General features: G+C 37.3%; 2 protein-coding genes across 2 annotated transcripts; one reads left to right on the top strand and one right to left on the bottom strand.

The window, feature by feature from the left end:
* The first annotated feature begins 9,698 nt into the window (after window positions 1–9,698).
* LOC141697548 (protein FAR1-RELATED SEQUENCE 5-like) lies at window positions 9,699–10,769 on the top strand. Its single transcript, XM_074501969.1, has 2 exons — window positions 9,699–10,193; window positions 10,287–10,769. The coding sequence occupies exons 1-2, from the start codon at window positions 9,699–9,701 to the stop codon at window positions 10,767–10,769; spliced, it is 978 nt and encodes a 325-aa protein (XP_074358070.1).
* A 6,431-nt stretch (window positions 10,770–17,200) lies between these two features.
* LOC141697544 (secreted RxLR effector protein 161-like) lies at window positions 17,201–17,932 on the bottom strand. The gene has a single exon (XM_074501964.1). The coding sequence runs from the start codon at window positions 17,930–17,932 to the stop codon at window positions 17,201–17,203; it is 732 nt and encodes a 243-aa protein (XP_074358065.1).
* Window positions 17,933–18,518: the final 586 nt, after the last annotated feature.

Below are 18,518 nucleotides of genomic sequence, written 5' to 3'. Positions count from 1 at the left end.
AATGAAGACCTTGTAGATTTTTAGTACTCAATGCAGTGACACGAAGCTGAGCTTTGAAATCATCAGAATTTAACATTTCATCAGCTTTAGTAAAGTGCTCAGTAAGATGTAATGCAGATGGAATACATGAGACTGAGTTCCATTCCTTAGTCCACTCCTGTCCTGCAGGAGTTTCACTCCAAGGCACTGGTGGTTCCTCTGTAACATACTTCTTTACTAGTTCAGACTTAGAAAGAGGAATGTGTCCTGAAGGACCTGCTGCATCAGTATTTGCAGTTGGAGCAGCATCACCAGTATCTCCAGCATGTGCAGCATCAGAACTTATAGAATCAGCATCATCTGATATAATAGCAGTATGAGTAGCAATGGAGGCGTCAGCATCCTCTAATTGCTGATCTGATGCTAAGTTCTGATCAACAGCCAAATCCTGATGCTCACCTAAAGTCTGATCATCAGTGTCTAGATGCAGAGAAGGTGACTTAGATAATTCCGTAGTTTTAATAGCATCAGTAACAGTTGTTGGCAAAAGATTTGTTGCTATTGGAGCTTCTAAGAAAATTACTCCAGGCACAACTAAGTGTTGATCAGCATTATCAGCACTTGTGCCTTGATGACCAAGAGACACAGATGGGAAATTAGCCTTGTCAGATACAGTTTCCTGAGATGGAGTGGATGGAGAAGAAGTAACTGGAGCAAATTCTTTTTCTTGTGAGATCAGAGATTCCTGATCCCCTTCCTTAGCTGCTTCCTTCTCATCATCTGAAACTGGCCTTTTTGCCCTCTGTTTCTTGTATGTCCTTGGTAATTTAGAGTCCTTGGAAGTGTCAGGAATTGTCATTTTTCTAAGCCTCTTGAGAAGCTTAGATCCTCCAAGTTCAGAATCCTTCTGAGAAATCTTTTTCTCAGCTGCAGTTACCACAGGTTCTGAAGAAAGAATCGGTTCCTCAGAATCTGAGTCATCTCTCAAGGTGATCCTCCTCTTCTTCTGAGGTGTGTGAGAAACAGTCTTTGTTCTCTTTGGTTTGGAAGATGTAGGTTTCACATAGGACTTGAGATATGTTCTGAGAGATGGTTGAGAGGTTTGAGGTGGCTGAGTAGAGATGGTAGGTGCTGATGAACCAGGTTCTGATGTTTGAACATCAGGATAAAGTGCAGTGTACTTAACAGGATCATAGGTGATTAAGGCTTGTTTGACAGATAAAGGTATTAAGAGGGGTCTTAACACAGCCTTTTTATTATCAGAAGATAATAAATCAGTAAAAGCTCTCTTAGCTATTCTGAAAGATGGAATGAGATCACCAAAATTTTGGGGGGAATTACAACAAAAATTATAAATAAGCTGACAGAATCTTGCAAAATATACAGTATTGCGATCTTCTGTCATCCTATCCCCAATAAAACCCAAAACTGCACGTGCATAATCAAAATCAGTGTGATTTAGAAGTGCATACCCGATTTGTTGGCTGAATATGGGAATTGCATCAAAATTTGTACATTTGTTGGCGAAAGCTTTGGTAATGCAATCAAAGAAGAAACTCCATTCCCTCCGTATGAAAGATCTCTTCAACTGTCCAAGCTTGGTCAATGTTCCTTCATATCCCAGACTAACCATCATATTTTGAAGAACTGAGTCATCAACAGTAGAATAAACACAGTCCTCAGGAAGCTGTAATGCCTGTCTAACCGTAGACAGAGTCACAACATACTCATTTTCCCCTGATGAAAATATTAAACTTGGGGACCCGTGAGCACCACCATTGTCATATACTCCACTCCTCCAAAACTCCAGTACTTGAATCCCAGAAATTGATGTAGGCTCAGTTAGAGCAAACCCAATATCAGAACTTGTGAGAAAGTCCTGAATAAAATGAAGTTCAGAGGGTGCCTCTGTAGTATTTAGTATCGCAGAGAAGTTATTAGGAACAAACTTTGCTCCATCAAAGAGAATGTCCTTGGGTGCCATTATGTTTTGAAAAGAAAACGGTAACCTGTAATGTGTTTGAGAAAATGCCTCTGAAAAGAAAATCGTCAGGAGATGAGAGAGTTTAAAAGTAAAGAGAGAGATAAAATATAATGGTAAATAAAGATTTGACAATCTTTGCTCTCTTTTACTTATACACAAGAAGTAACCGTTGAGGACACATGGCAGACATGCATTTAAAAGTAGTGGTAAATACCTTGACACCTGTTTTACATAGAGAAGGCAAAAAGTAATGGGCACGGTAAATAAGGAATAATTACCACCCACTTGCAGTTTTTCAAGGAAAAACAAACCGTTCCACTTACCTAGATTCCATTAATCAAGGTGAATCAGTTTTAATTTAAAATTGAAATTGTTCCCACTAATTCAAATATTTTACTCTGCAATATTAATATTCCGAAAAAAAACTGTGTGTGAGAATGAGTAAAATCAATCAGTTAAGTAAGTACTGATAAAACATTATCAGAACTTAAAATCAGACACAATTTATACGATCATCAGAATATTTATCAGGATTTATCAATGCGTATCAAAATTTCTCAGAGACAAGATCATAAGACTTAAAACAAATTCCATTAATATATCAAAATAATACATTGATGAAATTGAAATTACATCAGAACTTTTATATTCTTGTCCTAAGCTTCTAAATCTAACATCAACAGCCTTAGTCCTAGCTAAGAAGCCTGACAAAGCTGAGGATGAAGAAGAACAGGAAGAAGACGAGATTAAGTCATCTTCCTCTTCCTATCTTCGACAAACAAGATAGCGAGTCGAATGATTCGCTCTTGCTGACGGATAACTTCCCGCCGTTCCGCCTCCAATCGATCAAGATGAAGCTGGTAGTCCATCTCGAAGAACAGAAGTTGGTTCAGCACCGCCTGTGGGACAGAGCCCCATATCTCTTCAGGAATGGCAGTTACATGCCACTCCTGCTGCCAGTCGGCGCAGCTTAGCTCCATATGAAAATTTTGGTAATTCAAAAACATGTTGAATCGAACCATGATGCTTTTGAAAAAGAATATGAAGTTAAGATTGTGAGAAAAATTGATGAAAGGGCTAATGTGAAGTGGCTGATTATATAGGCAAGAGAATGCCAGGAGACGCGAAGATATTTAATGCTGACAGATAGAGTTAAGTCTACCTCGTCTCCCTAGACTTGAAAAAGAATAATAGTCATTTGAAAAGGAATGTGCACATGTAACAAGAGTGAACTGTTCAAGGACGAGTGCCATTAGTCCTAACCATAGACTATTAATCTTCCACTTCAACATTTCGAAATTAATCTGAGACTGTTACCAAATTTTACTCACAGATAAGTCAAGTAAAGGGTTAGACTGAAAAATCAGAACTTAGACCTATACCAGAACTTAACAGTCATCAGAACATAATGTCTTAACTCGAACAAGGAATATCTATCTTAGTAAGTTTTCATACAAGTTCTGAGTTATAGTCTTTAGGACTTAATCATCAGAGCATATAACTAGAACGTGTCCTCAGAATTTGTACAAAGGGACACAGTGACTGTTTGTCTAAAAGAACATAGACCACCACAAAAATTTCATCATTCATATGGAGTGATTCGTGTGTGCATTAAGCTAAATAACTAATAAAGAGTAAAGTCTGATTTACTTCAGTACATCTTAGAAATAAGTCATAATTAAAATTTTGCTAAAGAGCTGTCATTATCCTGAAACCTACTGATAAATGAGTTCATGCATGAGTCCACCTCAACTGTTTTTGTGCTAATTTTATGCATCTTTGAAATTCTCTTTTACAGTGGCTTCTCAGTGTAAGTGAGTCACGACTGCTTATCAGAATTTATGCTATTATCAGAGTATTTCTCCAGTAATCATAGAGTGTGAACAGTCACCAAGAAAATATTTTGCTTTTCTAATGCATATTTACTTAATACCAGCTATGCACTTGGGTCGTCCCATTCACATTTTTACTCTAGATCTCAAAGGAGTACCTGATATTATTCTTTGATTCTTGTTCTTCTTCTTTTGATAAGTGAGGTTTATCAGCACTTAGTACATTCAGCAGTTTTACTAGAATCAGAACTTAAACATATGAGTAGCATTATTCTAATTTGGGACTTAGTAATAAGATGAATAAAGTAAACTAAACTAAGCTCAAGTATCAGAATTTGCTTGTGTCATAAGATTTCCACAGAAATAATTACTTCTTTCATGGGATCATTTGTTTATTGAAGACGAGTAGGTCAGTATCTAGCACAATTATCCTCATAGGATTGAATGATTACTTAAACAGATATATCACTTATTAGAGTTAAGAGATATGTATCAGACAACAGTCAGTACTTAAAAACATTTATCAATTAATGCACAGAATATACAAAGAGATTAATTCTGTAAATACTGATCATAAAGTCTGATAACATAGAACAAGTTTAAGCAGATTTAGAGAAAGAACCTGAAATCATTCCAAGTTCATTTACCAATTTTGTAAAGGTAGCTTCACACAGTGGTTTTGTGAAGATATCTGCTACTTGTTGATCTGTGGGAACAAAATGCAATTCCACTGTACCTTCATCCACATGTTCCCTGATGAAATGGTACCTGATGCTGATGTGCTTTGTCATAGAGTGTTGAACTGGATTACCTGCCATAGCAATAGCACTTTGATTATCACAGTAAATAGAGATTTTGAAATATGTTAACCCATAATCCAGTAACTGATTCTTCATCCAAAGAATCTGTGCACAGCAGCTTCCTGCAGCAATATACTCTGCTTCTGCAGTTGATGTGGAAATTGACTTTTGTTTCTTGCTATACCAAGAAACCAACCTGCCTCAGGATTTCCAATTATCAAATCAGGTGTATGTGATTTTGTCCACTTCCTTGCAGATGGAAGATTTTCTCTAGAACTGGATGCTCCCCCATGATTCATGCTGTCTTCGGTTTTATTTTCTGATGCTCCCCCTGAAACTATGCTCTCTGAGTTGGATCCTTCAGCATTTAGATTTTCAGTACTGTCAGTACTTGGCTTATCAGAACTTGACGAATCAGAATTTGAAGAGCCAGATGTATGTTTTGATGCTTCTTGAGATGTGATAATATCTTGAGTATGCTCCCCCTGCATTGGTGCATCTTCCTTTGACGTAGTCACCACAGTTTCAATAACATCAGAGTTTAATCCATCAGAATTTACAGTATCAGGACTTAGACTGTCAGGACTTGAGGTATCAGAATATGAATCTTCATTTTCAAATCTCAGCTGATCATGATCAATGCAATCTTCAAGTCCAGTGATCTTCTTGTCATCAAAAGAGACATTGATAGATTCCATGACCACTTTTGTTCTCAAATTATAGACTCTGAAGGCTTTTGTAGAAAGTGGATATCCAACAAAGATTCCCTCATCAGCTTTTAGATCAAACTTGGATAGCTGTTCAGGATGAGTCTTGAGAACAAAACACTTACATCCAAATACATGAAAGTATTTGAGATTTGGCTTCTTGTTCTTCACCATCTCATATGGTGTTTTTCCATGCTTGTTAATGAGTGTTGCATTTTGAGTAAAACAAGCAGTCTGCACAGCTTCAGCCCAGAAATAGGTTGGAAGCTTTGCTTCTTCAAGCATTGTTCGTGCAGCTTCAATGAGAGTTTTATTCTTCCTTTCAACAACTCCATTTTGCTGTGGAGTTCCAGGAGCAGAAAATTCCTGCTTTATTCCATGATTTTTGCAGAACTCTTCCATTATCAGATTCTTGAATTCAGTGCCATTATCACTCCTCAAAATTTTCACAGAATCTTTGATCAATTTATCCAGATGTTTGACATGATCAATCAGGATAGATGCAGTTTCACTTTTTGTGTGCAAGAAATACACCCATGTGTATCTGGTGAACTCATCTACTATGACCAACGCATATTTCTTCTTTGCAATAGACATGACATTCACTGGACCAAATAGATCAACATGAAGTAGATAATAAGGCTCAAGAATTGATGATTCAGTCTTGCTCTTGAACGAAGATTTTCTTTGTTTAGCCTTCTGACATGAGTCACAAAGACCATCAGGAACAAACACTGATTTTGGCAGTCCTCTCACAAGATCTTTCTTGATCAGTTCATTTATCTTGTTGAAGTTTAAATGAGAGAGTTTCTTGTGCCAATTCCAGCTTTCTTCAGTTGAGGCTCTACTCACTAAACAGATTGCAGAACCATCAGAACTTGTTGACAGCTTAGCTTCATAAATGTTACCACGCCTGAATCCCTTCAGAACAATTTTTTCTTTAGATTTACTAACTATTTCACAATGTTCTGCAAAGAAATCAACATGATAACCTCTGTCACAGATTTGACTTATACTCAGTAAGTTGTGTTTAAGTCCTGAGACCAGAGCTACATCTTTAATGATGACATTCCCAAGATTGATATTGCCATATCCCAAAGTTTTTCCAATGTTGCCATCTCCATAAGAAACACTTGGGCCAGCTTTCTCCACAAAGTCTGATAGCAGGGCCTTATTTCCAGTCATATGTCCTGAACATCCACTGTCCAGAACTAAAATATTTTTCCTGTTGCCCTGCAATCAAAAAGACCACTAATTATTAGTTTTAAGGACCCAGACTTGCTTGGATCCTTTGGCCTTTTTAGGTTTGTCAACATTTGCAGCGGATTTAGCATCAGATTTTATGTTAACAGTTTTCTTATCAGAACTTATACTACCAGACTTTGAATCAGAACTTACACTAGAAGGAACAACAGAAACTTTCTTTAAAGAAGGTTTTATTTGATAATAATCATAGTACAAACTATGATATTCCTTACAAGTATAAATGGAATACCATAAACTACCACAATGAAAACAAGGATTTTGTGGTTTGTATCTAACAGACTGACTCTTAACTCCTGATTTTGAAGATAAGGAGTTAATATTCTTATTCTTCCTGCAAAAAGAAGCCAGATGGTTAGAACTTCCACAGTTATGACACGCTTTCCTAGGAGCATCAGGAACATATTTATAGTTATTGCTTTTATTCACACCTTCCTTTCCATTCCTGTTTTTCCTAGGTGATTTTACCTTGTTTGCATTCTTAACATCTTTCAGCTTATGCTTAAGCTGCTTCTTTGTCATTAAGCCTAAGTTAACTTCAGTTGTCTTTTCCTGTTTTAGTTTGTCAGAAGCTAATTCCTTTTTAACTTCTGATTTCTCATTTTCAGATTTTTCAGTTACAAACTTAACAGGTTTTAACTTCGGCTTTTGCTTATCAACATGCTTAATTTCTACAGTTCCTTTTTCATTTTTATTTTCTCCATAACCTAAGCCCTCTTTCCAGTTTCCACTGCTTAGCAAATTTTGAGTTGTTTTGCCAGAGTTAGTCCAAGTTCTGATAATCTCTCTCTCCTTTTCTAACTCATTTTTTAGAGATTCATTCATTTTTAGCACTTCATCCCTAACATAAAAAGCATCATCTCTATCCTTCTGAGTTTGATGGAACATGACTAACTCTTTTTCTAAGAAATCATTTCTTTTCCTAAAAGCAAGATTTTCAGAAGTTAATCTTTCACATGTTAAAGTTTGATCTCTATAACTAACAAACATGGTTTTAAGATATCTTCTCAACTCATTAATATCATCAGTATGAAAAGCATAAGTAGTCTGAGGTACCTTTGTTTCAGCAGCTTCAGAACTGCTCTCAGAACTTGATTTATCAGCATTTGCCATCAATGCATAGTTCTCCTCACTTTCAGAGTCTGAGGTGTCTGTCCAGCTTTTCTGCTTTGTGACAAGAGCTTTGCCTTTGTCACTCTTGGTCTTCTTGCAATCAGGAGATATGTGGCCTTTCTCACCATAATTATAACATTTAACATTAGCGTAATCTCCTTTGTCAGACTTTCCTCCTCTTCCTTCAGATCTTCTAAAATTCTTCTTATCAGAACTTATGCCTTTCCTGGAAAACTTCTTTCCCTTCCTGAACTTCCTGTATGCAATCTTTGTGATTCCTTTCACCATAAGAGCACACAGCTTCATCATCTCCTCATCAGCATCAGTTTCAGGCAAGCTTTCAGAATCTGAGTCATCATCACTCTCAGAACTTGATGACTCAGTATCAGACTTTATGATAAGAGCTTTACCCTTGTCTTTCTTTGAGGAAGGTGGTTTGGGGGATACCTCTTCAGCCTTGAGAGCAACTGTCCTTGACTTTCCTCCTTTCCTCTTGCTTCTTTGTTCCATCTCAAGTTCATGAGTCTTGAGCATTCCATAGATTTCATCAAGAGTTGTTTCATCAAGATTGTAGTTGTCTCTTATTGTTGTTGCCTTCAAATCCCAACATTCAGGAAGAGCTAACAGGAATTTAAGGTTTGTATCTTCAAGATCATACTCCTTATTAACCAATGACAAGTCATTCAAGAGTTTGACAAATTTATCATATACATCAGTCAATGACTCATTAGTCCTAGAGTCAAAGTGTTCATACTCTTGAGTGAGTATTGTCTTCCTGTTCTTCTTAACTGTTTCAGTTCCTTGACACCTTGTCTCCAGTGCATCCCATATCTCCTTAGCAGTCTTGCAGTTGATTACCCTGTTTGACATTACATTATCAATGGCACTATGCAATAAGTGTCGTACCTTGGCATCCTTAGCAATAGATGCTATATCTTCAGCAGTGTAATCACTCTTTTCCTTTGGTACGGTCTTTGCTACTTCACCTGCAACTACAACAGCGAGCTTGGTAGGTTTGTGAGGCCCTTCCTTGATTCTATCAAGGTATTCTGGATCTGTTGCTTCCAGAAACATGGTCATCCTTACCTTCCATATGGGATATTCAGATGGTCTCAATATGGGAACTCTGATAGTCTCATATCGACTCTGAGTTGATGTCTTTGATGATTCCTCAGTTTTGGTAGGCTTAGTTGGAGTTTCTGTGTCAGACATGATTGTGTTTGGATCTTTAACTGTATGTGTGTTAACAGAAGGCTCTGATACCACTTGTTAGGTCACACTTTCACTGTAGAGGGGGTGAATACAGTGTTTATTACAATCAAATCAAACTTCAAGAACTTATGTAACAGAAAACAAACTTTATTGAAACAATAAACTCTGTTACAATCTGGAACTGTTATCTCTCAGTGATGAACAAAATATCACGAGAGCTGCTAGGGTTACAGTAAATAATATTCTCGATAATGATAACACTTATAGTGTAAACCCTATGTCTGTGTTTATATATTACACAGTTACAAGATAATCGCTAATTGATATGGAATATAATTCTGCTTCCTAATATATATCAATCAGATATCTTTCCTTCCAAGTATTCCATTCTTTACGGAATTCCTTCTTCATGCATATCTCTTCTTATGTTTATCTTGATCTTCTTAACTTTAATCAGCTACTGTCCTTATCTGATCGTCCTTCAGCACTTAAGTTCTGATATCTATCTCCTGATGCTTATCTCCTGATAACATAAGTACTGATATCCCTTAAGTTCTGACGTCCAGTATAAGTACTGATCAGTTAAGTACTGATTTGTTCTGTTCAAATAAGATCTGAAATCTAAACATAAAACATATTAGCCATGACATTATCAAATATATCTAACACCAAGGTCAACCTAGAGCGCAATCATGTTATGGTTACATCAGATAAGGTAAATTTCATACAAAGATCACGCAACATAGATCCGTTTACCCGATCTTTGATTGAGTTATTCAACAAATCGGGTATCGAGACCCCGAAAGTGATGAATTTACTTAGTGAGACGTGTGGTGGTATTGAAAAAATTGGTTTTTCCGCTCAAGACGTACGAAATGTAATACGTGACATTCGAAGACGGGTTTTTGATTCCGTTGATACGGAGTGTGGATTGGTTTTGTTACGAGACTTGCAAAAACAAAGTGATGGCAATTTTTTCTACCGAGTGGATGTGGATGAGGAGAATCGGGTTAGGGGTTTGGTGTGGGTTGATCCTCATTCGCTTAGCGCGTACAAGAATTTTGGAGATGTGGTAACTTTTGACTCGACATATCGGACTAATAGGTATGACATGCCTTTTATTCCAATTACGGGAGTGAATCACCACTACCAAAATATTTTGTTTGGATTTGCACTTATAAGGGACGAGAAAGAGACTACTTATAGATGGGTTTTGAAGACTTGGTTGGAAGCGGTCGATAACAAGCCACCTATTACCATTATTACGGATCAAGACATCGCTTTAAGTAATGCCATTTCCGAGGTTATGCCTAACACCAACCATATATATTGTACGTGGCATATTAGTAGCAAGTTTCCTAAGAAACTATCTACTTTGTATACTTAATACTCGGAGTTCAAGAAGGATTTTAATGCATGTATCTACAAGTCATTGTCACCAACGGAATTTGAAGATAGGTGGGAGGACTTGAAAGAGAAATATGATCTTGAAAATCACAATTGGCTAAATGATATGTATGCAATTAGACGGCAATGGGTTTTTGCTTTCATGAAACAACATTTTGCCGCCGGTATGACTACCACCTCAAGGAGCGAGTCTATGAATTCATTTTTTGATGAGTATGTGAAAGCGTCGACCGGTTTGAAAGAATTCATTGAGAATTCACAAAAAGCTTTGGAGTCACAATATTTACAGGAGGTTCAAGCCGATTTTGACACCGAGTACAAGGAAAGGAGACTATTCTCTAACTCGTCAATGGAGATACATGCCTCCAAGATATACACAAAAGAGATGTTTAAGCGATTTCAAAAAGAGCTTCAAAAAAGTCAATCTTCTGTTGTGAAAAGCATGAAAGGTTATGGAACAGTATTGGAGTAGTATAATCAACCTGCAATTGGAAGCCGATACATAAACATATTCAACACACGAAGCTAAAATATTTTAGGAGCATAGAATGATAATATTTGTTAAAGATTTGTACCTGAGGGGGAATGGATACAGCTGTGGGAGCAGGGGTGGCTGGAACATTAGTAGGACACTGAACCTCAACCTGCAATTAGAAGCCGATACATAAACATATTCAACACACGAAGCTAAAATATTTTAGGTGCATAGAATGACAATATTTGTTAAATATTTGTACCTGAGGGGGAATGGATACAGGTGTCGGAGCAGTGATGGGTGGAACATCAGCAGGAGACTGAACCTCAACCTGCAATTAGAAGCCGATACATAAATATATTCAACACACGAAGCTAAAAATGTGTAAGTGCATAGAAGGACAATATTTGTCAAAGATTTGTACCTGAGAGGCAATGGATACAGGTGTAGGAGCAGTGGCGGGTGGAACATCACCAGTAGATTGAACCTCAACCTGCAATTACAAGCCAATACATAAACATTATTCAACACAGGAAGCTGTAAATATGTAAGTGCACAGGAGGACAATATTTATAAAATATTTGTACCTGAGGGGGAATAGATACATGTGTAGGAGCATGGGTGGCTGGAACATCACCAGTAGACTGAACCTCCTGCAATTACAGCCGACACAGACATATTAATTGAAGTTCTATGATGCACGAAATGAAAGCTTTTGTTAGAAATTTATACCTCACATGGACGTTTAGGGGGGACAAGTACTGCGGTATCCTCCTCAGGACCACCAGTCTCATCCTTCCATTAATGTAAATTAAAGACACACATGTCATTTACATATTCAATAGACGAAATTAAAAAGATCATAAGTTCGTGAATGATAGTTATTAGTATTTCACGAGGACGCTTCTGAGAGATAGGGGGCGCTGTCTGTTGCGAGGTACTAGGAGCTGTATCATGAATGTCTACCTCACGTGCATCTCCAGCAGGAGGCTGACGCTCAACAGGAGGCTGCTGAATATCTTTCGGTCTGATAAAAGCGGGCCTACTGTATCCAAGACCCTTCCACTCAGTCATTACCCGATCATAATGTGCGAGAAAATCGGGAATGACATCATAGAACCAGCTAGGAGGGTCGTGCATGTGGATCATGTATATCATCTTCATAGCACTCTCTAACTACAAATAAATAAACAAGTAGTTGTAGGGAATTAATGATAATTCACGGGAAATTAACCTAAATAAGTCCTTATTTTCATTTTTAATCCATTTTACAAGTAGTTATAAGGAATTAACGATAATTCACGGGAAATTAACCTAAATAAGTCCTTATTTTCATTTTTAATCCATTTACAAGTAGTTGTAGGGAATTAACGATAATTCACGAGAAATTAACCTAAATAAGTCCTTATTTTCAGTTTTAATCCTTTTTACAAGTAGTTATAGGGAATTAACGATAATTCACGGGAAATTAACCTAAATAAGTCCTTATTTTCATTAAAGGGAATTAATGATAATTCACGAGAAATTAACCTAAATAAATCCTTATTTTTATTTTCAATCCATTTTACAAGTAGTTATAGGGAATTAACGATAATTCACGGGAAATTAACCTAAATAAGTCCTTATTTTCATTTTTAATCCATTTACAAGTAGTTGTAGGAAAACAGGTAAAGACTGCAATTGGAAACAAGTAAAGAATATCATACCGCTCACCCATCATCTGCTGAGGGTACCAGTCACGGGGCTGTTTGATATCGCCATCAGGGGGTACACAATGAGCGATCCTCATCTTACTTACCCATCTATACCACTGCATATACTCGGCGAGAGATACAAACCCGCCCTCAACAATCTCCGGCTCACCCATAGCCACATAACTCTCCCACTCGGCAACATACTGCTGATGCATAGCAAGACGGTGAGGCCGCTAAAAAGAAGACTGTCTCTCCAACCTCATAACAGTGTGGTCAAACGGATCATCCGGTATATGCTGGCACATCCCAAACTGCCTCAGTACCCTATCAGAATACTGGTACTCAATGATCTCAAATGCCACCAGCGGGATACGACCAAGAGCCATATGACGGCACACCGGGAAATGAGTAGCATCAACATCATCAGGATCAGCCTCTCTCTCGTAAAGTCTGGCATACGGCTGCCATGTCACCCAGTGTAGCTGTAAACTGTCCAAATCACCCCGGTAGTTACGTGTATGGTGGTGGGGGTTTACTCTACTAACCTTCACCGGCTCGGCCCACGCGCACGCCCTCGACCACCGAATCTCCTGCTGAGGCGCAATCTCCGGCCTCCCGGGTGCCAATCTCTCGTAAGCCCACAACATCAATAGCAGACTACACCCGTTAAATGTGCGAACAAACCTATCAGCCGACAAAGTCAGTGATCTGTACAAGTATGCCAAAACAGCTGCACCCATGCATAATCACGAATCTCCGACTCCTCTATCAGCAGCTGCATATACCGGGGATGCACCACGTCCCGCGAAGATGTAGGGAAAAGCACGCCTCTAATAATAAATAACATATAGGCCCGTGTATGCACTCTGCACTACACCTCAATCTGAGCAGCATCCATATCTCTGGTATCAGCTCTCGCCCCGTACCGGCTCCTCAACTGGTTAAAATGCAGCCCATCCTTATGGAACTCCCTGCGCTCCTGCTCTGACATAGACGGATCCTCCCAGTTCTTCATGAACCACGCCTTCGGGTGCTCAAGCTCGCCGTGGGTAAGAGGACGGCCAGTAACCGGTAATCCCATAATCATATAAACATCCTCCAAAGTAATAGTCATCTCCCCACATAGCAGATGGAATGTGTTAGTCTCTGGCCTCCACCTCTCAATCAAGGCCGTAATGAGTCTGATGTCATTCTGCCGAACCACCTGGGGGTTGCCGAACGCCCCAAAACCATATGCATCCAACAGAGCCTGCTGATCTGGAAGTATATGCCACTCACCCATCCTCGCTGTCAGCTGTCTAACATCTACCGTATTCTTATCCCCGCCCTCCCAGATTAGACTGCTAATATGGCGGTCCTGCATAGTCAGCAAGGATCGATCAAGAGGTCCACACTCCATATCCATAGTATCTGCAATATTTTAAACCAAAAAGCACATCAGTATAACTCGAAACAAACAGTAATTAAGAAAAAGAAAACAAACAAATGCGTGAAAATGTATAAACATGAGAATTGTAATAAAGAAACAACTAGAACATAATTATAAGCATAAACAGTGTGTAACACCAGTATATTAGTGTGTAAGAAGAAATCAGCAGTGTTTTATTCAGCATTTGTTGTGATGGAAGTGGAAGACGTCATGTATATGCACACTTTAAATAACAATGGTCAATGCCCTTGAAGCAAACATATCTCCGCAGTCATCATATAATAAATACATACATCCACTCACAAATCAAAATCAAATCATAATACATGACGGATCCATTTTGACAATATATCATAAATTTGTCTGACACAAATTCGAAACAAAACAAGAGCACTAGATAACTCCTTAATCAAAAAATTTAAATTAAGTCACCTATCTCAGCAAATTAAGCGACAGACGATAAACTCATACAACCATACACGTAGTATAAGTAGAATTAAACAAGTCCATCTATCTCACAATGAAATTCACAATTACACAAACAATACCGAATGCTAAAAAACAGAAAGCTGAAAATAGGTGATTCCTAAACTCATCTTTATTTTCGTGTAGTGATCTAAAACAATAGTGAGTTAGACTTGTGACTGGTTTTGCTACCTAGTCCTATTGAAGAATCAACAGCAATGAAGGTGAATACTATCAAATATCTATATTTCTCTTCCTCGGTCAAGTACCTATACGAATTTACTTTTCAAACCGTAGCCTCTATGATTCATATGTTTGAGGCCTAATATCTATATTTCTCTTCTTCATTGTACTTCGGCTCCAGGCACGGCTACAACAAACTAGTCCCAATTGTCATACTATGTCACGGTGTAATACATATTCATGAAATTCTTTCAAACATAACATTACAAAAAGGAGGGAGTATTCATTTTGACATTCTATCAAACATGTTGTGAACACCAGATTTTGGACAGGTTTGAAATAGGATCAGAGAAGAGTTACCATGACCTTAAAACACTATAAATTCAACAAAACAATGAATCACTGTAGATGTATAAGAAACAAAGGAGTATTTTTTCTTACCCTCAAAGAGAAAGAGGGAGAAACAGCAGCAGCAACAAGATGAGTGTAATTTACTACTAGGGCTGACTTTGATTTACTGTGAATAATTTGTTACTGGGATATCTGTGTAATTGCAGTAAGATGAGTGTAATTTACTGTCAAAAATCGCCTCTGTTATGTGTAATTTTGAGTTGAAGGTTAGTTTCTGCAAGAATCTGTGTGTAAGGAAAAACGACTACCGCAATAAAGCATTACGGGGGTATATTAATTTTATTTTATATTCAATATAATATTTAACATTATAAATATTTTCAAATATTCAAATATTTTCATTTATTATTAAAAATATTGAATAATTAAAATATTTAAATATCAAAAAAAATTCCTTTATTATTAAATATTTGAATATATTAATCTCATTTAATGTTTGAATACTTTTAAAATATTGAATATTAAATATAATATTTAATTTATTATAAAAATATTTTTTAATATTTTTTAATATACAATCTTTAATCAGAAATATTAAGAATAATATTTTATTAAATTAATATTTATGTAGATAAAAAAGTATTAATAAATGAATTAATAGAGATAAAGGGCAAAAAGGGAAATGGAGTCTGTGGGTCATGCTGCAATGAAACATTGCGGCAGTAGCGGATCTCAACCATCCGTTTTTTGCTTTAACGGTCCTGATTTGTTTGTTGTAAGTGGTCCCTATCCAACTATGGTTGTGGATAGGGACCCAATAAAATAATAAATATAACTCATGCAACTAGATCAGTCACAGATTATAGTATGAAACAAACACTATTTATACCGTAAGCTTTTACAATCTTAAAGTCTAGCTATTTACTTTTACAAAATATTTTAAAATTTATTACAACAAACTAATGGACTAGTCAATCGTCTTAAAAATCTTCTAATAGGACAGGCACACCAACCCTAAAGATCTACTGACAATCTCGGTTTAACATCCATCTTAGGGTGACGGATATAACACCTGATCTGGTCTTGGTGAAGGATCAAAATAATAAAACAATTATGAGCTAATGATTGCTTAGCAGGTAAATAATTTCATAAATAAGTAACATTAATGACAGAACAGTATGAATCGGTACCAATAATCTAAATCAGAAGTAGGTAAATAACAGAAAGAAACTGAACAATAAAGTATGTGGTAATTGAAATAATTTGTATCAAAATTATGTTTAAGAATTAAGAAATAAATATTCATTTAGTCTTTCTATTTATTAATAAATTATATTGCAGTCATCTAGACGTTGTGTTGCCCCTAATAATCGGTCGTGAAGCAACACTAATTTTTCGTAACATATTCAAAACAAGGAGTACCCGATAAGGTGCACATAAGCCTATAGTATATATCGCACGCGGGAGAGGCACCAGGCCTCCCATCCAATTTAGAATATAAGAATGTCCGGAAATAATTAGAACTCTTATTTAACAACAAAGTCATATTCTTATTTATTAGGAATAATCATAAAATCAATTATTATCTCAAACTAGTATTGTAAAAATCGGTAATCGGAACTAATTGGTGGAGAGATCGATTAGCGATTTATCGATAAATTGGGGATTAATCGGAGCATTAATTGGATATTTTAATATTAATTTAAAAATATTAAATATATATTAGATGTATATAGACATATTATTGGGTTACGTAACAATTGGGCCCGGAGATATGGTTCATGGACTTGAAAAATATGACCCAAACCATTATTAGTCCTTGTTACCACCCAGGCTAGATTCGATGATCGCCTGATAAAAATAAACAAGATAGGACCACAAGTCCCTTATAAACTCGGAACAATCTGCTCTTATAGATCCAAAGAAAGATGAGTCGTGAACCTTGTGTGCAGGACTACATTAAGTGAGTCAAGTTCAAAATATAAAGATTGATAAAAGAAATAATGCACACTGCAATATCCTGAGAAAAAGACAGTAGAGACAATATGTCTTGCACAAAAAGAAATGCTCAATGATTCAAATTGCAACTGATTGTACATGAGGTATATATATTCCTATCCATCCAATCTACACTACCAACAAAGTTAATAAAATACTTCTTTACCCCTAAGCACCTGCAAGGGAAAACGCAAGGACCACACCAGCTGCCACCATGATACATGACCCTACATATCCTGCCAGCAATTACAAAGTAAATGTTTACTAAAAACTTATTTTGTTTAACACTGAATAGTCTACTAATTTTATCACTCCCCCTCAAGTTGAGAGGTCACTCCAAGCTTGTTAAGAAGGCTGTAATGGTGCTTCACCGAGACAGGCTTAGTCAGAATATCTGCAACCTGAGCATAGCTGGGAACATGTTGTGTGATAATTTCTCCAGCAGTTATTTTATCACGTATGTAGTCACAATCGAGTTCTATGTGTTTCGTACGCTCGTGCAGGACAGGGTTTGCTGCAATACAGAGTGTCGCCTTGTTATTAAACTTGAGTAATATTGGTGGAAGATCATAAATTCCCATATCCTTGAGAAGAGCTGTCAACCACGTTATTTCACACGCAGTAAGTGCCATGGCACGATATTCAGATTCAGCTGTAGAACGAGCCACAAGGGATTGTTTCTTTGTTTTCCATAAGATTGGGGATGTGCCAAGTAGAACACAAAATCCAGAGGTTGATTTTCTTGTTGTTGGGCAGCTTGCCCAGTCACTATCATAATACGCCATTAGTTGAGCTTCTGAAGAGGAAGCTAACAAGATTCCTTGCCCTGGGTTTCCAGCCAAGTAACGTAGCAATCGCTTTGCTGCTTGCATATGCACTGTTGTAGGTCGCTGCATAAATTGAGTCAGAATATGCACCGGGAATGCAATATCTGGTCTCGTTATAGTCAAGTAGATGAGCTTTCCTACCAGTCGCTGGTACACCACAGGTTCTGGTAGAAGATCTCCCTTTTTCGGAGTTAATTTCAGATGGACGTCCATTGGCAGCTTCAAAGGTGTAGTATTCTACAGACCAAATTCTTTGATCAGGTCTGTGGTATATTTCTTTTGAGATACAAAAAACCCAGAGTCTGATCTGTTTATTTTCAACCCCAAAAAATACTTTGGACTCCCTAAATCCTTCATGTGAAATTTCTGAGAGAGTAGCTTCTTCAACTCTTGTATATCCCGCTGAGAGTCTCCAGCGATAAGTATGTCATCCACGTACACCAAGACTACAGTAATGTTGTCCCCATTTGTGAACAAAAAAAGACTGTAATATGCCTTCGATTGCACATATTCCATTTTCTTGAGAGTCACAGATAGCTTGGAAAACCACTGTCTCGGCGCTTGGCGCAATCCATACAATGTTTTCTTGAGTCTACACACCTTATTGCTTCGATTTGTCAAGTTTCCCAAGGCCTTTGATGCATATATTCTACTTCCAAGTCCTTCATAGCCAGGTGGGAATTTCATATATACTACCTCATCTAAATCGCCATTTAAGAAGGCATTACTCATATCCATTTGACACACAATCCAATTCTGCATAGCAGCCACAACAAGCAGTGCTCTAACCGTTGTTAAT

This window comes from Apium graveolens, chromosome 11 (genome assembly GCF_009905375.1).
Source record: "Apium graveolens cultivar Ventura chromosome 11, ASM990537v1, whole genome shotgun sequence".
Classification (NCBI taxonomy): domain Eukaryota; kingdom Viridiplantae; phylum Streptophyta; class Magnoliopsida; order Apiales; family Apiaceae; genus Apium; species Apium graveolens.
Note: the sequence above shows the minus strand (reverse complement) of the source record. Positions and strands in the feature narration are given on the sequence as shown.